General features: G+C 53.2%; 1 protein-coding gene across 2 annotated transcripts in view; it reads left to right on the top strand.

Annotated features, from left to right (window-relative positions):
* TFCP2L1 (transcription factor CP2 like 1) overlaps nucleotides 1-21836 on the top strand; it is a 63697-nt gene that overhangs the window by 23294 nt on the left and 18567 nt on the right. For both annotated transcript variants that reach the window (XM_046019520.1, XM_046019519.1), the window contains 6 exons: nucleotides 11488-11564; nucleotides 12122-12227; nucleotides 12876-12982; nucleotides 14059-14211; nucleotides 17456-17566; nucleotides 20256-20347. In XM_046019520.1, coding sequence (XP_045875476.1) covers nucleotides 11488-11564; nucleotides 12122-12227; nucleotides 12876-12982; nucleotides 14059-14211; nucleotides 17456-17566; nucleotides 20256-20347 — 646 coding nt within the window. The remainder of the gene's footprint in view (nucleotides 1-11487; nucleotides 11565-12121; nucleotides 12228-12875; nucleotides 12983-14058; nucleotides 14212-17455; nucleotides 17567-20255; nucleotides 20348-21836) is intronic.

Raw genomic sequence — 21836 nt, 5'->3', positions numbered from 1 at the left:
ACTCAGCATCATGGTTTCTCTGTTCTTGCCCAGTTTGTTCCAGCAGTGGCTAGTGGGAGCTCCTTCACATTGGCCTCTGTGTCGCCTTGATGTGCCTCTGTCATTTTTCTGAGGCTGTCCTCGATTTTGGCACTCGCAAGCTGCCGGAGATGAGACGAGCGCTTGCATTTTCCCTGCTCCGGCCCTGGGAGCAGTCCCTTCTCTGGAGAGTTCCTGAGACAGGAGACCTTTACTTCTGTATATACACACACATTCTTACTGTCTGTATGGAAGGGAGCCATTGTGTGCTGGGCAGGGTGCCTGGTCCCTGACTGCAGTGGCTTTGAGGTTAAGTGCCCTGCCCAAGGTCGCACGGGCAACAGGCCATCACAATCAAGACCTGAGCGTGTGGGTGCAAAGCCTTTTCATGGAAGCCTGCCGGTGTTGAGTGCTCCGTGCCGACACACGCACACGATAGCACACACAGGCCGGGATGGGACAAGCGCCCTGTGCCGGGCCCCATGCAAGTGGACTTGGGTTCCCTGCTCCTGTCAGGACTACAGTGTTGGTGGTGGCCAGCGCTCCCATCTCTGAGGCAGTGATGACCTCCATCATGTTTCATGTAGCATTAATTACCCAAAGCAGTAACTGTTGGAAAGTAAACAAGCCTTAAATCTTGGCTGGCCCCGGGCAATTGCCTCTTGTTCTTGGGAACACCGTGGTCCGGGCAGGAGGCCCTGCGCAGGGTTCCGCTGGCTGGGCAGAGCTGCTCAGCCAGGGCACCAGCAGGCAGGGCCCCGGGGGAGGCAGGCAGGGTGGGGCCTGCTCTGGGCAGCCCTCCCCACCCGCTCCTCCCCCGGATAGCCGGGAAGAGACTGGGGTGGACCTGGTGCAGTCGTCCCACATCGGGTCCCAGTTGGGTTGCCTCCTGACTCTGTGTGACCTTGGGTGGCCTTGGGTGGCTGGGTCCCTGGGTGCATGGAGCTGGAGGGGCCCATCTGTGTTACAGCTGAGTATGGTGGGAAGTGCAGGGATGGGGCTGAGAGCCTGGGAGCCTGTCTTGCTCCTTTGCAAGTGCTGGTGGTGGCCGGCGCTGGTGGAGTGCGTGGAGCGCTCGCTGTGCACGGGGCCGGAGGCACGGTCTCTCCTTTACTCACAACCATTCTGCATGGGGCGGTTCCGCAGATGAGGGGAAGATGCAGGGAGGTTCGAGAACTTGGAGGATGTGGGAGGGTCTAGGCTCAACTCCAGGGCATCTGACCTGAGCCCAGCTGCCCTCCCGTCTCTTGTCCTGGGCCAGGCCACAGGCTGCTGAGTCTTCGCCATTAACTTGCGGCGTCACCTGGGGCACATCATTACCTCTCTAGAGCTTGGTGTCCTCACCTCTAAAATGGGCACCGTCCTCATGTCTATGGGTTTTCAGGGTGGTCTCCCTCCTTGAAGGAACCTCCCTGTATCTGCCCTCACCTGCACGTGTTTGGTGTTCTGCTCGTGGATGAGGACTGTTTCCCCCAAACGCCCGTCTCTCTGGTTGGGTATTGGGTACTGGCCTGACAGACGAAGAAAGTACCAGTCACTGTCACTGTGGATCTGTTACGTGTCTGGCACAGTACGACCCACTCCCTACTCTTTGTCTTGTATGTTTTACAAATTCACGCGTCGTGTATTTCGTCTTCCACAGAGTTCATGTTTAGGATGTATAGAATTTAAGAGGGAAAGGGAGCGCATGGGTGGCTCAGTCATTAAGCCTCTGCCTTTGGCTCATGTCATGATCCCAGGGTCCTGGGCTCGAGCCCCACATCAGGCTCCCTGCTGAGTTGGGGAGACTGCTTCTCTCTCTCCCTCACTCTCCCTGGTTGTGTTGCCTCTCCGGTTGGGTCTCTGTCAAATAAATAAATAAAATCTTAAAAAAAAAATTTAAGAGGGAAGGGTCCTTTCCTTTCTTTCTTTCTTTCTTTTTTTTTTTTTTTAAGATTTTATTTATTTATTTGACAGAGAGATCACAAGTACACAGAGAGGTAGACAGAGAGAGAGGACGAAGCAGCCTCCCCAGCGGGCAGAGAGCCGGATGTGGGGCTTGATCTCAGGACCTTGGGACCATGATCTGAGCCAGAGGTAGAGGCTTTAACCCATTGAGCCACGCAGGTGCCCTGGGAAGGGTCCTTTTCTATCTACTGTGAGATGCGTTATCTTAGGCTCAGATAATAAGGGGATGTGTAGAACATTTTAAAAAAAAGTGCAATCAACGTGTGAGTATTATTCAGCAAGTTTTTAATGAGGCATTTCTATCATAGACGGTGTGTATCTTCAGTATTGATGGGTATGTCAGAATATCCAGGAGGCTCCCACCTCCATGTGTGTGGGCTGCCCTGTATTCTGTCCTTTGGGGACACTAGCAGTCACAGTTTTGGCAGTCTGATATATGAAACCGGCTTGGCATTACTGCCAGTTGGCATTTCTTGGGCCATTTAGGGAGGCCAACATGTCTTCACGCTCTTCTTGTTTCGCCGACTCGTTCTAGTTCTGTCACCTGCTTTAGGGAGTTCGGTATCACATTCTGCCGCCATTAATTACAAGCTGTCCCGTGCCAGTGCCGTGGTGGTGGTGGTGTGTGTGTGTGTGTGTGTGTGTGTGTGTTTGCGTGCACATACCCGGTTCAGGTAAATGAGTAGCTGTTCTCTCCTTCAGAGCTTCCGGTCCAGTCGAGGAGCTCTGACTTAGGCATTGTGCAAGAAAGCCAAAGGGCAAAGCTTCAAAAGCCTCAAAAGAAGTTGGGAGGAAGAGGTCAGCAGAAAAAGTGAGCGTTATGTAAGAATTCAGATTTCAGTGTCTATAAATAAAGTTTTATTGGAACACAGCCCACACCCCTTCATTCCCACGTTTATGGCTGCTTCCATGTTAACAGTGGCAGAGTCAAGGAGTTGGGACAGATTATCTGTGGCCCATGAGGCGGAACCTAGTTACTGTCTGGCCCTTCGAGGAGGAAGTTGGCTGATGTCTGAGCTAGAAGGTATTAGAAATTACGGTTTGTGAGGGGGAGAGAAAACGAAGGTCTGTAGAGCACTTGTCCGGACTGGGCGCAGTGTGAAGCGGCCACATCTCTTCCAGGGGGAACAGGTTTCTGTTCCATGCCTTATCGTCCTTGCCCTCCTCCTTCCATTTCTGCTGTTTCCGGTGTGAGGTGGAGGTGAGGAAGGGCAAGGGGCTGAGGCTGGCCGTAGTCTTAAGGTTGCAGTAGAGGGAAGATTCTACACCCTTGGGAATGGCGTCGGGGCCCATTGGCAGGGTCCAAACCATTCTTGGGGATGTGGCCCAGCACCCTACTGAGCCTCAGGCCAGCTGAGGGGCCCCTTACTGCTCCCTGAGGACTAAAGCTGAAGTGCCAAGGTGGGAGGGCTCACCGGGGCTCTGCGGGTCAGGGTGGGGAGGGGGATGTGGAGCCTGTGACCTCCCTTCCTTTAGCTCATGCAGCTCCTGCCACCTCAGCTCCTCTGGGCTGGGCTGAGCTGGCCTGGGGCTGCCTGCTGAGGCCTAGTGTGCATCTTCAGGTGCTGACCCTGGGACTCCTTCCCGCTGGCTTTTAAAAGGCCTTGAACAGCTCCGACATAGAGCGTGGGGCTGGGGCAGAGGGAGTTGCCCCGATGGCTTTGGGGGAGGCTGAAGAAGGACCACCACCAGCTGGCCGGCCCTGCAGCGGTGTGGCGTCTGCCAGGATTCTCACCGCTGGGAGGTCCGAGATCCAGCCCCAGACCTGTGCGCCACTCACCGCAGGGTGAGGGCCTCCCAACAGACCTCTGCCTTAAGCACCACGTTGTCCACATTGTGGAGATGGGGAAACCGAGGCTCACAAATGGAGCGATTCAGTGGTGGGTCCAGCTATGAGCCCAGGCTCCAGACCTGGGTGGGGCTGACTGGCTTCCCTAGGCATTGGGGGAGTGTGCAGAAGAACCGTGGGGGATGCATCTCTCTCTCATTTTTCAGTTGCTATTTATTTATGGTAAGTGCTGATGATTTTCTGTGCGCAGCTCTGGTACACAGTTTTAAAACTAAAAAGTGGGTTGATTAAGTAAATAGGCTCATCACTTACAGTTTATTTGAGTGTCAGAATTGGGGGGTGGTGTGTAAATAAATGAGTGCGGTCAGGGCTCTGCCTGCCAGCGTCTGGCACTGCACGGGTGGGGGTGGGGCAGGTGCCGTGACTGCCCAGTGTTGGGGTCCGAGGGACACAGCGCAGATGACAGCCTCCCCAAGTGTCCTTCTGCCACTCAGTCGTGTGTGTGTGTGTGTGTGTGCATTTCAGATCGACGGAATACTACACAGAACAAGAGAACAAATACTCACGTTCCCGACCTAGTTTTCTTTCAGCCTTGCCAAATTTGCTTCTGACCTCACCTCTTTCTGAAGCCTTTCCTCCCTCCTTGGAAGCAAAAACCCCCTGTGAAGTTGGTGTTGGTTTGAAATGTTGGTGTGGTTTGGAATCTCCATGCAGATTCTTAAATGTTTTACTTCCTTGTGTAGTTAGCCATAAAAACTAACAGCATCATTTTTTTTTTTGTCTTCAGAGTTTACATAAGTAGTTTCTTATGTGTCCCCATGAACTTTTAAAAAAAAATAATTTATCTTTAAATAATCTCTGCACCCGTTGTGGATCTTGAACCTGACAGCCTTGCGATCAAGAGTCGCGTGCTGTACTGACTGAACCAGCCAGGTGTCTTTACCACGTACGTCCTTTTTTTGCTTAATATTATGACTCTTGAGATTTCTCCGTGTTGGTATGTCTCTCTACTCATCTGCGTGGAGTGCTCGTTTTAAATGCTGTGTGCAGTTAGAATGAAACTTATTCTAAGTCAAATAAAAGAATTAACGTATCTCTTTTCCTCATGCTGGACATATAGGTCGTTGATAGTTTTTCCCCATGATGAGTGAGGCTGCGGGGAACAATTTTTGTCTGTCTCCTACCACACATCAGCTGCTTCGTTAGGCTATGCCCCTGGAATAGGATTTGCCTGACTGAAGGGTTTGTATATCCTTAATGAAACTCTCCCTTGCCAGACTTCTCCAAAATGGTTATATCAATATAATACTTTTTGTCAACAGTGCCTGAGAATACCCATTCTCTGCGTTGGAATCAATGCTTAACTCTCAGACTGTAATTTTTGCTCCTCTAGTGGAGTAAGATGGTATCTTACCTTACTTTGCATTACCCTGCATGCTTGTAGAGACCAGCAACTCTTGTGTGTGTCTTGATCATTTTCTCTTTCCATAAGGTGATTATTATGGCTCAGTTTTCCAGGCCATTCCCCACTTAAAGAGACGGTGTAATTGTTAAAAGCGCCCTGGCATGCATTTTTCCTTCCTTCCTTCCTTCCCTCCTTCCTTCCCTTCTTTTCCTCTCTCTCCCTCCTTCCTCTTCCCCTCTCCTCTGCCTTTTCCCTTTCCCTTTCCTTCTTTTTTAAGATTGATCCGAGGGAGAGAGAGAGAGAAAGAGCATGAGTGTGTGGGGGAGGAGCAGAGGAGAGGGACAAGCAAATTCTATACTGAGCGTGAGCATGATGTGGGGCTTGATGCCACAAGCCTGGGATCATGACCTGAGCTGAAACCAAGAGTCAGGTGCTCAACCAACTGAGCCACCCAGGCACCCCACCCACCCCTGGCATTTTCAAAAGTGTTTCAGTATAAATTTTAGCGTTGTTTTCTATGTAATAAAACGGACATAATTTTTCCTTTTGTGTATTTGTGTCTACTTCACAAAGTCATTTCCTACCCCACAGTCATGAAAGAATCTCATATTTTCTTTAGAAATGTTAAGGTTTTGCTTTTATTTTATGGTTTTCATTCACCTAGAATTAATTTTTTTAAAGATTTTTTTATTTATTATTTATTTGACAGAGAGATTACAAATAGGCAGAGAGACAGGCAGAGAGAGAGGAGGAAGCAGGCTCCCTGCTGAGCAGAGAGCCTGATGTGGGACTCGATCCCAGGACCCTGAGATCATGACCTGAGCCGAAGGCAGAGGCTTAACCCACTGAGCCACCCAGGCACCCCTAGAATTAATTTATTATACATGGTGTGTGGTAGGGATTTTTTTCCCCCCCAGATGGATATCCCACACTTGTTAAAAAGTCTGTGTTTTGGAGTACCTGGGTGGCTCAGGTGTTAAGTGTCTGTCTTTGGCTCAGGTCATGATCCCTGCATTGGGGCTCCCTGCTAGGCAGGAAGCCTGCTTTTCCCTCTCCCACTCCCCCTGCTCCCCCTCTGTCTGTCAAATAAATAAATAAATATCTTTTTAAAAAGTCTTTTTTTTCTTCACTGTCATAGATCAAGTTTTCAAGTATCTAAAAGTCTGTTTCTGGTTTATTCTTTTCTTTTGGTCTGTTTGTTTCCATGCCAAAAATGACACGGTTTTAGGTTCTGTAAGCTTATCTCTTTGGAGTATTTTAAATGGAATAGGAATATGTGTTTCAGGGAGACTAGTTGATCATGAGGAAACAAATACCAGACCTTCTGTGTCCACCAGACTTCGAAGGATCTTACTTCAGGGAACTGAGGTCAGAGGGGATTTGGGATTTGAGCTGTACGGGAAGGGGAGGCTTTAAGGGTGTGGGAGAGGGAGGATCATAAAGTAAGATGAATATGAAGAAACTCAGGAGGAAGTGTAATAGATGGACTCCTTGAATGTTCGAATCAGAAGGGACCTTTGAAGCCACTGGAGATGGTATGGAGTAGTTCGGCTAAGTGATCAGTCTTTGGAGTCTGACAGACCCAGGTTGGATGTTCTCCAAGATTCTTAACCTCTCTGGATTTCAATTTTAATTTCCTCATCTGTAATATGGGGGCGGTAATGGGTTTTCCTCCTAGGACTCTTGAGAGAACTAAATCAAGTAGTGCACATAATGGCCGTGCTTGGCCGTGTCCTGACATGCAACTGTACCGAAACTAAATGACAGTCACTTACTACCCTGTTTTCCTTGATTTTAGGACCAACTTCTTTTTCTTTTGCCACAGGCTTTCCTCTCATTTCCTGTAGTACTTGTTTTTCTTCCCAGATTGTTATTTAGAATGTGGGAACCAGACTATTTTTTTCAGGATTTTAAAAAAGATTTTATTTATTTATTCGAGAGAGAGAGAACATGAAAGGGATGGGTAGAGGGAGAGAGAGAAGCAGACTCCCTGCTGAGCCGGGAACCTGACACAGGGCTCAATCCCAGGACCCCCAGGATCGTGACCTGAACCGATGGCAGATGCTTAACCGACTGAGCCAGCCAGAATATTTTATGGACTAGGAAATGGAACCAACATGCTATATCCAGGATCACCCAACAGGTTGACTTGGTCATCCTAGGAATCCTCTTTATTGCTAATCCTAGAGAGAAGAAGGAAGGATGGAAAAAACCTGTTTTGTTCTGGGATGGGGAAGGTTTCTAGGCCATGAGAATGCTGTAGGCAAACTTCGGTCAGGATGCAGGAGGGAACCTGATACCGTCCAGAAGAGAGAAGTTGAGAGAGAATCATGTAGAACTGCAGATGGCCTCTGCCCAGCAAATGATCCCCACCAGGGAGGATGTGGTAGGTTCTGGAAACAAGACTGCTTCTGCTCCTGGCTCTGCCACTTCCTAGTTGTGCAAGCTTGCCCAAGTCAGGTAATCTCTCTGACCTTCTGCCGCCTCCTCTCAGTGGGGCTCACCATCCTAAGCTGCCCCGGTCTCAAGCTGTTGACTTATGCTGAGGTTCAGGTGAGTTAATCCCAAGCAGGACTTTGCCATTATGTAAGCACCCAGTGAATGGAAGCTGCTACTTCTTGCTCCCCAGAGGCACGCCTTTCCCCTCCCACCACCTTGCCTCAGCTTTGCTTGGGATTACTTGCTCATTCATTCATCCCCTCCACTACAGAAGTCCTGCACACTCCTCAAAGTCCACCTCCACAGATTCAAACCTTTGTCACCCTCCCTCCCTCCCTCCCCGTTCTCTGTGATGTTGCCCAACTTTGGATCTTTGTTGTCTCTTAGACAGATTTTCCAAATTCTGCCCTATATAAGTGCTTTTCCTGTGTGGTATGATACACCCCGGAAGACTGCTGACCTTTGAAGGCGAGACTGGGTCTTAGTTTCGCAAACCCTACGGTCGTAGCACAGAACAGCATGCTAAAGAATATGAAATCATGTTTGCGCACTTGCTGATCCCTGCTGTGTGTCAGACAGTGCAGTGGTGAGCAGAACAGACATACTCTGCCTTCTCAGAGCCCACTCTCCGTAGCTCCCACCCATGTCCCACAATGATGCTGGCCGAGCAGAGAGGTGCCCCTGTGCCCTGGGTCAGTTCTACTTTTGTGACCTTGCTCATCTGTGTATGTGAGCAGGGACCATGGACTTCTGATGGCACTGCACTGTGTGAGAGCGGGGCCTGGTGTGGTGGGCCTGGCCCCAGCAGCGTCGGCGTCGAGGCAGGCAGGGAGGGTGGGGCTGCAGAACCTGCACCCACAGGAAGAAGGGACAAGGACAGGAGGTGGCAGAGGCAGTGAGGAAGCACATGGGTCAGGTCTCCACAGCAGGTAGAGGCCTAGCCCCTGGCCTAGGACCCCACTTAACTAGCGCTGATGCCAAACTCTGTATTCAGGCTCAAGAAGGTACCCTGGATGGGGCAGGAGGAGCCTTCGGTTTGCATGAGCTGGGGTTGCCCTGCAGAGCTGCGGATCAGTATTAATTGGGCTCTGGGGCACCCATAAACCCACGGTGGTGAGCACTTGGGCCTTGGGGCTCATGCTGGAGCAGGTTCCATTTTTCCTTGGAAGGAAAGGAAGAAGGTGGAGGACACTGGAAAAACCAGTTAGGGTGTGTGAGGCTCCATTTTACGTTCGCTGTTAAGGGAATGTTGGCTCAGGAGCCCGGAAACGTATGTTAACAATCTGACTTTTTTCGAAAGCTAGAAGTGTGTTGGTTAGGTCAGCAGGACCCTTCTGTGAGTTGCAACTTCTGAGCTGGCAAGTGGGCAGGCCAAAAGTTTGGGGTTTGTGCCTCCTCCCTCTGACAGGGAGGGTGCCCAGCACATCGTCCTGAGCGGGATGGGGACTCGGTACGTCCTTGTGTCTACTGGTCCTGCCACAGGGGCTGTAGCAGCTGGAAAGGGCTCTGGCTGAGTGGGTATTTCTGCGCATGGCCAGCCCCATCTCCAGGCCGGGCGGGAGCCGTGGGGACAAGCTCTGCGACACGCAGCCCTGTGTCCGTTTGGCTCATCTGCGAGTCCCTAGAATTCATGTGGCGTTTCCTGGTCGTCGTTGTCAGCCAGTATTTGGAATGAATGATGGAATTGCAGGTTCTTCACCCATTCTGTTACACGTTGCAGGAAGAAGTATATCAGCTTCCTGTGGCTGCTTTAAGGGCTGACTGTAAACATGTTGGCTTAACACAGAACACCCAAAGTTTATTTTCAGTGTTCTGGAGGCTAGACGTCGGCAGGGCTTTAGGGGAGAAGCTTCCAGCTTCTGGGGGCTTCAGGTGTCCCTTGGCTTGTGTCGCTCCAGTCTCTGCTGGTCACATTGCCTCCTCTTCTCTCTGTCTCCCCTGTGTGTCTCTTACAAGGACATTTGTCAAAAGATTTAGGGACCTCCGAATAATCCAGGAGTATCTTCATCTCAGTATCCTTAATTGAATTGCATCTGCAGAGACTCTTTTTCCAAATACAAGACAACGTTCATAGGTCCTAGAGATGAGGATATGTAGGAGGGATGTTTTTGGGGAGGGGGCAGCATTCCACCCACCGCAGACAGTAACATAAAATCATGGCTGTTTTAGCTGTTTTAAAACTGCTACCCGCTGGGTTTGTGCTGTTCCTAATCTGTTTGCATTTAAGTTCAATTCGTGTGTGTGTGTAGAGAGAGAATTTAATATAGGTAGATTTCCCTTTCCTCCAGTTTTTGTTTCAGAAAGTCCCTCCCTGTTGTGTGTCTGATAAGTATGATTCATCTTCACATGAGACCTTTAAGAAAGTTGACTTCAGGGGCGCCTGGGTGGCTCAGTGGGTTAGGCCGCTGCCTTCGGCTCGGGTCATGATCTCAGGGTCCTGGGATCGAGTCCCGCGTCGGGCTCTCTGCTCAGCGGGGAGCCTGCTTCCCTCTCTCTCTCTCTGCCTGCCTCTCTGTCTGCTTGTGATCTCTCTCTGTCAAATAAATAAATAAAATATTAAAAAAAAAAAAAAAAGAAAGTTGACTTCAGTCCTCTCGTGACTTGTCTCGATGTATTTGCTGTGAGTTGAGTCCCTGCAAAGCCCCAGGGAGCTCTGTGTCAGGCCTGTAGCTGAGTGTGAACTGCTGTGTGCCGTGGTCAGCCTCCTGGTTTCCACGGTGTCCCGTACTTAACCTCAGCTGCCACCTCTGGGGACACTGGGGGACAGGTATTCAGGATCTTCCTGTACTATTTTTGTTATTTCTTGTGAGTCTATCCCTATCTCAAAGTTAAAAAGAAAAAAAATTTTAGCCAGCCAGTCAGATTTACCATCGTTAAATCATTCTCTCAGTTTGTCAAAACATCTTTATTAAGTTGTGAAATACGTACGGGCGTCTTAGTCTCGTGGCATTCCCTTAATTTGGGAAGAACTGACATCATTTGAGAAGTGGCCTTCCCGTCTAGCAACGTGATGTGTCCTCCTCCTTCAGACTGTGTTCTGCTTCCCGATAACGCGTGTTGCTTGCTTCAGGCGGTTCATAGATGCGAGCTGTGTCTGTCAGGTGGATGCGCCTTCCCCGTGCGCATTCCTGAACCAGCCTGGCTGGTGCACTGCCACCAGACAGAATCCCACACCCTCAAATACACGGAATTCTTTTAACTTGGGAAAATGCTTTCATTCTGCAGTTAGGGCCAATGTTTAACAGGCTTTTTACTCGTTCCTCTAACTGCTCTGGGGAAGGGTATGGTCATTTATTTACTGTCATGTGGATTTGAGTGGGTGGCTCAGGTCTCCATCGAGGTGAATGGGGGCGTCCTTTATAAAGAACTGTGATGTTTCATTCGTGGGTTTGGTTTTTTTTTTTTTGAGATTTATTTATTTATTTGACAGACAGAGATCACAGGTAGGCAGAGAGAGGGGGAGGCAGGCTCCCCGCCGAGCAGAAAACCCGATATGGGGCTTGATCCCAGGACCCTGAGATCATGACCTGAGCTGAAGGCAGAGGCTTTAAGCCACTGAGCCACCCAGGCACCCCATTCATTCATAAATTTAATGTCAACTGCATTTTGTTGAATCCTTCGAAAATTGTGGAGGTGCTGTCTCCGGGACATGTGATTTGCTCCCTGGGGTGTCCTAGGTGCAACCAGGTGGGGACAGACCAGGGGTGGGAGGTGTGTGTCGCCCAGAGAGCCAGCCGTCTGAGTTGGCTATGCACTGACTCCTCACTCTGTCCCCTGGGGCCGTGAGGCCTGGGTGGGCCACCGAGGAGGTCAAGAAGGCCACGGTCTGGGTGAACCCCAGGTCTGAAACCCCTCAGAAATGGAGAATGTCCTGTTCACCCCCCTCTAGGTCAGTCTTATGAAATCCGACTGCTGGAGAATCGGAAGCTGGGAGACTTCCAAGATCTGAACACAAAATATGTCAAGGCAAGGCTACGGGGCCACCCTCCCTCCTTAGGAGTTGTTGGGGGTCTGGGAACCTGGGCCTGCTAGGGGTGGGGTCAGAAAACCTGGGCTGGCTGGAGGTGGGGGTCAGGAGTGCCTGGGAGGTTTGGGGAGAGCTCCAGACTGGCAGAGGGATTCCTGTTCCTTGGGGCATGTTGTCTAAGTAGCTGGGGTCAGGCAGGCGGTTCTGAGAGCTAGAGGGGCATGGGCTGACTGAACAGGCTCTGGGTTGGACAGATTGAGGTGTGAGCCTGGCTTTGCCACTTACGAGCAGTTGTCTCATCTGCATGGAAAGGAGTATAGATTAGCCATGTATGTAAAGCACTTAGTAATTCTGGAAAAGGGGATAGTCTTCACTTTCACTGTGTGATTGGGGTTCTGAGTGGGGAGAAGCACGCAGAGCCAGAGAGCTGGGAAGGAAGGCTCTGGCAGGAGGGGTCTTAGTCTTAAAAGGTGGGAAATTTGCCTTCGTGGGAGGTTCCTCTTGGGTCCTTGTTGTCCCCATACTTAGCTGTCTGTACCTGGCCTGTCCTCCCTAGAGCATCATCCGTGTGGTTTTCCACGACCGCCGGCTGCAGTACACAGAGCACCAGCAGCTGGAGGGATGGCGCTGGAGCCGGCCCGGGGACCGGATCCTGGACATCGGTGAGTTTCCTGGCCACAAGGGGCCCCAGGCACACCGAGCACATTGGGGTTCTTCCTGGATGCCTTGGGACTCATGCCTCTGTAGGGCTCTTAGTGCACTTCTGCCCTGGGTGAGCTGCTGTGGGAGCTGGCAGACCCGCCCACACCCCCAGGCCTGCCCTTGGGGACCTCTCATTCAAAGGCCTGCAGTCAGGGATCACAGGGAAGGCTTTGCAGAGGGTCCCGCCTTAAAGGAGTTTGCTCTGTGACAGAGGGAAGCATGGGCATTGCAGAGTTGGGCAACAGAAACCGAGTTTGGGGTCTTGGGCACTGGTCCGTCGTCTTTTATCTAGAACCCTGGAAGCCAGTCGGGTTTTGGAATTCAGAGGTCAGAATTCTGACAACAGGGTGCGGAGACCCCTAGCGACAGGTGATGCCTCCCAGGAGGCAATCAGGTGCACTGATATTTCTGCAGCAGGAGAAAACGTTCACCCAGAATGGGACAAAGACATGGCAGTTCACGTCAGGCTTGCTGCCAAATGAGCTGGGTGGAACTCAGTTTTCAGAACTTTGGGCATTGCAAATTATGGTGAAGGAATCTGGACCTTCCCTAAATCTTTGGGAGTGGCTGACGATTGCACTTTTGTGTGTGTGTGTGTGTGTGCGCAGATATTCCACTGTCTGTTGGTATCTTGGACCCCAGGGCCAGCCCGACCCAGCTGAACGCAGTCGAATTTTTATGGGACCCTTCGAAGAGAGCCTCTGCGTTCATTCAGGTAAGCAAGTGTCCTTGGGGGAGGCCAGAGTTTCGGGGCCCGTGTGTAGTTCCTCAAAACAGTCCACCTGTGGGGCCCCCACAGGCCCTGTTCTGTTGCAGGGATGCACATTTAGGGAACGGGGTACAGGAGTGTAGTTCACTCTCAGAGCTGGTTGGTCCCCAGAGCTAGAAAAGGACTTGGCCTGTTGGAGAATTCTGTGTGGGTTTTGCTTAACCATATGTAAGCTTGTTACAGAGTAAGTACGTCCTCGCATAGATAATATGTAATAAAATTTTTCCCAGGAGAACTTCTGTGATTAAATTAATCAGTGATCAAGCACCTGGTGTGGATCCAGGGGCATGGCGGGGCCTCGGTGCTGCTGGGCTGACTCAGATTCCCTTGCTCAGTCTATGTCCCTTTCCGAGCCTCTTAGTTTTTCTACCTGTCTTAGAAATCAGATAATGAACCTAAAGTCATTACTGCAGTGCCTGGTCCATAGCAATTGCGCAGTGAAAGTTAGTGGTTTTTTTTTTTTTTACATAATTACAGTATTCTTACTATATTTTAAAGTTACGACTACGATGTTACTGTATTATCACAATAATGTATATTATAGCAGTAGTACAGTATTATAATAAATATGTTATCCAGAGCCTTTTTCTGTAGCAGGTATTTACTTAGCAGTAACGTGCAGCCTCTGGTCCTGCTTCAGCCTAGCCCAATAAACTGGACGTCAGGGCTGTTGGGGACTGAGCTGTGGTCTCTGCTGTGCAGTCTGTGGGATCCGCCAAGGGAGAGGAGGGAGTAGAGGGTGCGGCCGCCGGGGTCTGTGGGCCTGAGCAGTGGCGAGAAGGTAGCTGATCAGGCAGGGCCTGTAAGGTCAAGGGACAAAGGTGGGAGGGCATGTCCTTTATAAAGGGGGGGGATGGGGAGGCCATGGCCCTGATGGGAGCATGGGTGGGAGAGCAGGGAAGCTGAGGCAGGTGTGCACCTGAAGAGGCAGAATGGAACCTCCATTTGGCGAGGGACCCTGAAGGAGTCCAGGGCCTGGCCTCAGCCCTCTCCTTGCTCCTTGCCCGCATTTCCCCTTCTAGGTGCACTGTATCAGCACTGAGTTCACTCCCAGGAAGCACGGGGGCGAGAAGGGCGTGCCTTTCCGGGTGCAGATCGATACATTTAAGCAGAACGAGAATGGAGAGTACACAGAGCACTTGCACTCGGCCAGCTGCCAGATCAAGGTGTTCAAGGTAGGACAGTGTTGCCCCTGGGGTCCCCGCCTGTGCTGGACAGTGATGGCAGCACACTGACCTTTGGGATTCCCCCTGGAGGCCCAGCAGGAAGCCCGGTGTCCCATGGGCCTGGGGCTTCCCGAGCCCCCAGGAGCACGAGCCGGCACATCCTGCCCCCCGTGGGCGTCCTGTTGCTCGGGGCACCTTCTGTCGTCCGGCGTCATGGGTGGCTATGCCCAGCTCTGCTTTGTAAGACTGTCTGGAATTCAACGTTTTTAGGTTTTTGTTCTCTTCCCGAGCACTTTGTAGTTGACCACGGATTCTGTAGTTGCCCGTTAGAGTCGCCTTAAAAATCAGGTCAGGAGGCAGTGTGCGGGCGTCCTGGCCCCGGATGTTTTTATGGCGGGCCCGAAGCCGCATCTCCCTCTGCAGCGGCCTCCTGTTGGAGCAGGAAGCATGTTTGCGGGGACCGCCTCTCTCTTCCTTCCCGGCCCACCCCCTGCACTTGCCTGTTAACTAACTACTCCTCAGCTGTCTGGACGGGCAGTGGCCGGGGGAGATGGAGGGTCACAGCAGAGCCTGTGGCTTCTGCAGGGGTAAGGGAGGGGCGGGCTTCGGCTCAGTCCGTGATTCTGCCCCAGGTGGGAAGGCGCTGGTCATGGTGGGCGCGTCTTTCGGGCCAGCGCGGTAGCCCCCTCAGAAACCGGCTTCGGGGTGGTGACTCCTTGCAAGGCCACCATAGTTGTTTTCCTGTTGTTGCTGGAACAAATGAACAGGTTTCGTGGCTTCAGGCCACACACATGTATTACCCCTCAGGGCTGGGGGTCCACAGCCTCACAAGGTCTCACTGGGCTCAAATCAGGGTGTGAGGAGGGTTGCACTCCTTTCCGGAGGCTCCCTCTCTTTCCCTTTGCCAGCTTCTAGAGGCCTCTGTGTTCCTCGGCCTGTGGCCCATCTACCTTTCCTCAGAGCTGGCGGGAGCGCTGGGCTCTTGTGGTCACGCCACTCCGGCCTCCTCTCCCCCGTCCCTCACCCACTTTCACGGGCCCTGTGATGACGTTGGACCCCCTGGGATGCGGAAGGATCATTTTCCTGTCTCGTCTCCCGCTGCTCTCCATCCTGATTCCACCTGCAGCCTTGTGAGGTGACAGCCTCAGGGTCCTGGGGGTGAGGACGTGGCCATCTTTGGGGAGCACTTCTCGATGAAGCCCGTCCATTGGTGCAGCGGGCGCCGCAGCCTCTGGTCTTGTTATGACCCGCTCTGGGCTCTCGCGGCCCTGACTTGCTGTGGACGACCCCATAGCTACGCTGCCGGATGTCCTTGCCTGTCCCAGTCATACCTCTGTCCTCGCCTTGTACAGACCACCTGTGTGGTCCTACTAGCCGTCCTTGTCCTCTGGTCCAGTGGCATCCAGTGGGATTCCTGGGGCTCAGAGGCCGCACTGGGCAGGAGAGATGGGTCATGTCTGCCCCTCCACGTCCCCGCCCCCAGAGCACCTAGGCCTTCCCGTGGCCCCCTAGCAGCTCGCCTTTCTATACCTCGAGGCAGAAGCTCAGGGGTGAGGGCTCTGCCCACCACGCTCCTGGGCCACACACCACCCATCACTGAGGAATGGATCTGAAGCTGCCTTGTCTGAGTGGCCCAGGGAAGGCCTTGGCATCTCCTGCAGGGGCATGGGGGCCCCTGTCACTTGAAGCTGGCTTCTCAGAACACCTGGGGAGGTGTGGCTGCCCCATGCACCCAGCCCCATCACAGAAGCAGTGCCAGGAGGTGTGTGCAGGCGCCAGGTGGTCTCACCAGCTTGACTGTCATTTCTCCACCCCCAGTCACCCGGTGCCCCTGTCACCCGTTGCCCCTGTCACCCGTCACTGGGAAGCCTCCTGCTTTTTGGAGCCAGGTGCTGGGGCTTGGGGTAGGGGAGGAGTGTCAGGGCCTGTGATGGGACAGGCAGGACCCCTCCCTGACCAGCCAGCTCTCCACAGGCCTCACTGGGCCACGTGCCAACCCCACATGTGGGCTTGCCTCTTGGTTTCTGGACAAGGAGGACGAGCCTCCTGTTAGGGACAGGGGCCAGGGCGGGGGACAGTGGTGGGGCAGGTGACGGGGGTATAGGGGCTGCAGGCCTGGTCTTTCTCAGAACACCGAATCTGTCATTGCTGTCCCCGGAGGACCCCCTGCAAACCCAGCTTTGTCTACCGTAGGTCTCACATCACCCTGAGGGCTGTGTCCTAAAATGCCCTTGAGCTGGAAACGAAAAGCTATGTAGCGGGAGGAAGGTGCATTCTGGGATGAAAGTCCCTGAAGGGGCATTGAGGAGCTGGTTTTCACTGAGTGTGCCCCATGCACGGTCTGCGGCATCCACAGGCAGACTGCGCAGCTCTGGGCTCGGGGGTTTCTGGGAGTCAGTGTTGGGAGCCATCAAGCAGGCTGTGAGTGTCCCAGGAGTGGGGCTGCTAGGTCCACGCTGGTGGTATATACCGGGACACGCTCTCTTGGATTTTCACCTGGTCAGCACTTGCTTCTGCTTTGCGTTTTTGGTTTTGTTTGTTTGTGGTTTTTTTGTTCTGTTTTGTTTTTTTTTTTTCTTTTTGGTTTTTGAAGACTCTGACCAGCCAGGGCAGCAGGTTCCTCTCCATTCTTAACAAGTCAGTTGAGCCTCAGTTCCTTACCTGTAAATGATGGAAACTGTAGTGCCTCTGTAAGTTGCTCACGTTTGCTGGGCGCCCAAGACAGGCTCTGTGAGGCTGGACAGGGTATCCCGTGTGAGGTGTGCAAGCAGGGACCTGCACGCTGGTGCTGAGAGTTGGGGGGGGGGGTGGTCAGGAGCCCTTGACCATGCGTCAAGGATTTCCCAGCACACAGGTGCAGACCAGACTCCTACCAGCAGCCCTGACTTTTTCCATTTCCTTCACCCTCCACCAGTAACCCAAGGAACACATTGCAGTTTGCTGTGCTCCCAAAGGTTTAGTCCATGGGCCAGTGGCCTCTGGTAGAGATTATTTGCAAGCATTTCCCCCTGAGCAGCTGAGTGGCAGGACCCTGTGGCAGGCCGTGAGTGCCCTCAGGTGAGGAAGGGGAAGGGCTCCAGGAAGATGACTGAGTGCGTAATGCCTGGGAGGTGTGGGAAGGGCTGTCCCGTCCAGAGATCCTGCCTGGACTCCTGGCCCCTGGGCCCTGGGGAGAGACAGGGGGCATGCAAGCCTTGGGGAGCTGCCTCTGCCCACTCTGGACTAATGGGACCCCTGTGCTCTGCACTTGTAGCCAAAGGGAGCTGACAGGAAACAGAAGACCGACCGGGAAAAGATGGAGAAAAGAACGGCCCAGGAGAAGGAGAAGTACCAGCCGTCCTACGAGACCACCATTCTCACAGAGGTGAGCCGGCCTGGTGTTGAGGTGCATGCCATCCCCCCGCCGCCCCGGGCCTTTTGCCAGGAGCAGGATGATGGCATGTTGTTGGTTTAGATTCTTGAAACTTGCCCACTGGGGAGGGAATGCCTCTTTTGACAGTGCCCATGAAATTGTGTTAGGTTCCCAGGTTCGAGCTGTGTTCACGCGATAAGCCCGGGGGGCTGGGACAGTGTGTCCGAAGTAACTTCCAGTTCTGTGCTCTTGGCAATTTCCGGAATCAGGTGATTGTTGTTTTAATAGGTGAAGGCCCAAAATCCAACAGACAAGAGTGTGTATGTATCAGAAAATACCTCTCTCCAAACTGTCCCAGCCTCGAGCTTTCCCTCCCCAGGACAGCTGTCATCCCTGGGTCTTCACGTACGTGGCCCAGCTTCCTCTGCTGGTGAAGCCAGTGCACCCACGCCCGCTGTTTTTACAGACAGTGTACACAGACACGCTGTTCTGTAACTTGCTTGCTTTATTTAATAGCATCGCTTGGAGTCTGTTCCCCATCTGTTTGTGCAGAGCTTTCTGGTTCTTTGTCCAGAGGCGTGGCTCCGTTGTGTGCATGATGGCCTGTTGGTGCACATTTGGTGCTTCCTGGGCTCCTGCTGTGGGTCGATAGGGTGCTGCGAGTGACCGTGGCGGCGGGAAGGTCTGCATACGGTAGAAGTCTCTGCAGGCTTCCGTTCTCAGCGGGCCTACGGGGTCGGGGGCGTGAACTACTAGCTGCTCTAGTTGGGATGGATACTGGAATGCCTTTCCCCCAACTCAGACGCTCACAGCGTCCTTGTGTCCAGCGTCCTTCTGAGATGAACACTGTCACAGGCGCTGCGTCCTCCGTGACTTGTCACCGCTGGAGCCACCTTTTCCTGGGCTCTGTTTTTTCTTTAAAAAAGCAATAAATCCAACTACTCCCCACTGCATTCTGCACTCAGCCCAACTCAGGAGTGTTTGTTCATTGCCCAGTGCGACTGGCCCAGAAGGCCCCCCACGGATGCACAAGGCCCAGCACTGGCTGTGGTGGGGTGTTACAGCTAAGGTGAGGCCCTGGGCACGGAGCAGCTAAGAGCACAGTGGCTGGTCCTGGGAGGGGTGTGTGTGTGTGAGAGAGCGAGCGCGCGCCAGCATGTGTGATAAGCCGTATGCCGAAGGGTGTTTGCAGCAAGGCAGAGTACAGAAGCTAACTTTGCGGCACAGACAGATCCGTAGTGGCGTTGCAGCAGGCTCAGAGTGACAGTGGCCAGAGAGCTGTGGTGCGGGGAGAGCCTGGCTTACTCACTCTCAGCAGCAGAAGAGTGCCAGGACCCCCGGGGTGCCCTCCACACTCCCACCGCCCTCTGCCTCCAGACACCTTTCCCTTCCAGGCTGAGCCTGAACCTCTCTGCTCCTGACTCTCCTCGGACATTCCCTCACTGGAGGAGAGCGCTCGGGGTGCTTCAGACCATGTCCATCTAAGCCCTTGTCAGCACGTGGTGCTGGGTGACAGGTGACAGGTTGTCGACTTCTCCTCCACTCCGGGGTTAGCGCCACGCATTCCAGCCCACAAGCACAACAGAGTTAAATATTCACCAGCCTGTGGCTTGGTGGGTGATAGTAAATCTTCAGGAATGCTTCAGATTGGCCCTTTCCAAGGAGGTGTCATCACAGGGAAGGGAAAAAGTGAATACTTGGTCTGCTGGCTTCCCCAACAGGCAAAACCTGTATGTCTTTGCTGTCTCTATCTGGGTGAGTCTCACGTATGTTCATTTTTGGCTTCTGGACAAAAGTACCTTGAGATCAGGGATCAATATCTTTCGTGTCTTCCGTGTCTCCCTTAGCTCCTAGCAGGATGCCTGATATGCAGCAGACACAGAATGATGTCCAGAGGGGTTGGCCTGCTCTTGGAGGCACTTACGTACCTTCTGCTCTTCAGGGCCTGTCGACTGATTCTGTTTCCAAATAGTGCAGGGTTTAGTACTGAACTCCTATATATATATATATATATATTTTTTTTTTTTTTTTTAAGATTTATTTATTTATTTACTTATTTATTTTGGCTGGGGGTGGGGTAGTGTGGGGAGAAAGAGAATAGTGGGAGGAGCAGAGGGAGAAGGACAGACAGACTCCCTGCTGAGCACGGAGCCTGACTCACAACCCTGAGATGGTGACCTGAGCCGAAACCAAGAGTCTGGACACTTGACCGACTGAGCCCCCCAGGCGCCCCAGTACTGAACCTCATTGATGACTTTTGTTTGGAAGTTATCCGTGTCCATTGCTCCCTCTTCTGTGCATGGACACACATTTGTCTATATCTGGAAAACCTGCCTCTGGGCAACTGGCCTGTGTTGTTAACTCTCTTGTGGACCCAGGGGACGGATGTCCCTTGGTAATTCGCCTGCTAGAAAGCTCACAGAAATGCATGCCTTGCTTTGCTCGCTCTGGGAATGACTGAATTTTAGGTCTCTTCTCTGCCGGGCTTGATTTCTTGGCCATGGCCCTGGGAAACTCACACTCCGCTGCCTCATGGTGGGGCCTGGGAGATTGTGGAAGAATGTTGAGGGATCCATGGTGTCCTGCGCTGGCCTCGATGGATGCTGATTTGGGGGAGAGAGGAGCTGGGATAGTACCTCTGTAGCCTGAGTTCCTCCTGTCATGGCCCTTGAGTCACTGCTGCCCTGTGCTCTTTCTGCAGTGCTCCCCGTGGCCGGACATGGCCTATCAGGTGAACAGTGCCCCATCTCCAAGCTACAACGGCTCTCCAAACAGCTTCGGCCTTGGCGAAGGGTATGTCTGCCCTCTCTCCCTTTGGGGCTCCTGGAGTGATGATGGATCTAGGCTCCTTTCTTAATCTTTCCTCTGTCTCCTCCGCGCACCCCCCCCCCCCCCGCCCCGCCTTGGCATGCGCTTCAGGGTGGGACTTTGAGTATTTTCACGGGTTTTTGTGCTTGGACATGCTTCTGTAAGCACTGTCTGCTGGGGTAGCAGCCCAGGACCCAGCCTCCCACCCCTCCCCCGCCCCACCGTGGAAGCAGGTTGGCCTGTGGGTGCCCTCCAGGGCAGAATGCCTTCTTGACAGATGGAGCCTTAGGAGGCCGCTCTTCTGGTGGCCCCGGCAGCTGCGAGGGGCCGTCCTCATTCTTTCTGCGGTCCTTGTGCGCATTCTCCAGGCAGCACGGGTCAGCTCAGGATGTTCCCTGGTCTCGGCTTCAGGGCTTGTCCCATGGGAGTGGCCTCACTCCCGCTCACCCAGCTCTGGAAGTGCACAGGCCACACTGCCTCTGAGGTGACGGTCGTGCGAGGGCTGACAGGCATCAGTCGGATCTGTCCCAGGCTGTGGGGCGCAGGAAGGGCTCAGGGCACCTCTGTGATGGCTGTGCACATCCTGATCCTGCTTCTGGGGGGGACAGCGAGAGCAGGGAGACCCCAGGCAGGTTTAGCAGGTAGGTGTGGAACCTGTGGGCGCCTCAGAGCCCATGCTTGGCATGCGGAGACCTTGACTAACGGGAGAGTGGGTGTGTCCGTGAACTTGATTTCACAAGGTGCCAAGGGGCTTCCTTGAGAAGGGCAGGGGCACAAAGCCTAGGTGTCATGTTTAGATTTAGGTGGACCCAGTGTTAAATCCCCCCTTTCTGGGGTGAGTGGTGAGTTCCCTAACCTTCGCAGCCTCACGTTCTCTGCTAGCAGGGGGTGAGGATTCGTGCAGGGTTGGGGGATGGTGTGTCCCACGGACACTGCACAGAGGGCAGCTCTTGTCACCGACGACCTGAGGGTCATCCCAGTGTCCTGTGGTAAGGTGCACACAGAGTAACCCCAGCTTGTCAGTTTAAATCCGAGTGAGGCACCTACGTCTATCCACGTTGTGCCTTCTCCGCTCTCTGTCTGGGAGGGTCATTTATCTTTAAAACTGTATCTTCCTCTTACCTTAAAAACGCAGGTGTTCAGGTGTGTGCCTTCCCCACGAGTGAGCCCTGGTGGGAGGGCAGGTACCTTGCCATAACCATATTCTCCTCATCAGTGGGTGCCGGACTGCAGCTCCCTGTTCAGGGCAGGGTCCCTCCCAGGAGCCTGAAGCCCTCTCTGCTTCTGCAGACAGGGATTTGGCTGCTGCTGTCTGGGCTCCCAAACGGTGCCTGGGGATCATTGGGCGGCCTGCCCTCCCCTGGGGCCGAGACTGGTGGGGGTGGGGGCCGGGAGACTCTGCAGACCCTGAGCTCGGGCTAGAGGGGTGCTCGTTGGCTGTGCTGTGTTGCCAGCCAGAACGTCGTGTCCGACC

The sequence above is a fragment of the Meles meles genome, chromosome 9, assembly GCF_922984935.1.
Source record: "Meles meles chromosome 9, mMelMel3.1 paternal haplotype, whole genome shotgun sequence".
NCBI classification, from domain to species: Eukaryota; Metazoa; Chordata; class Mammalia; order Carnivora; family Mustelidae; genus Meles; species Meles meles.
The sequence above is the reverse complement of the archived record's forward strand: the minus strand, read 5'-3'. Positions and strand labels throughout refer to the sequence as shown.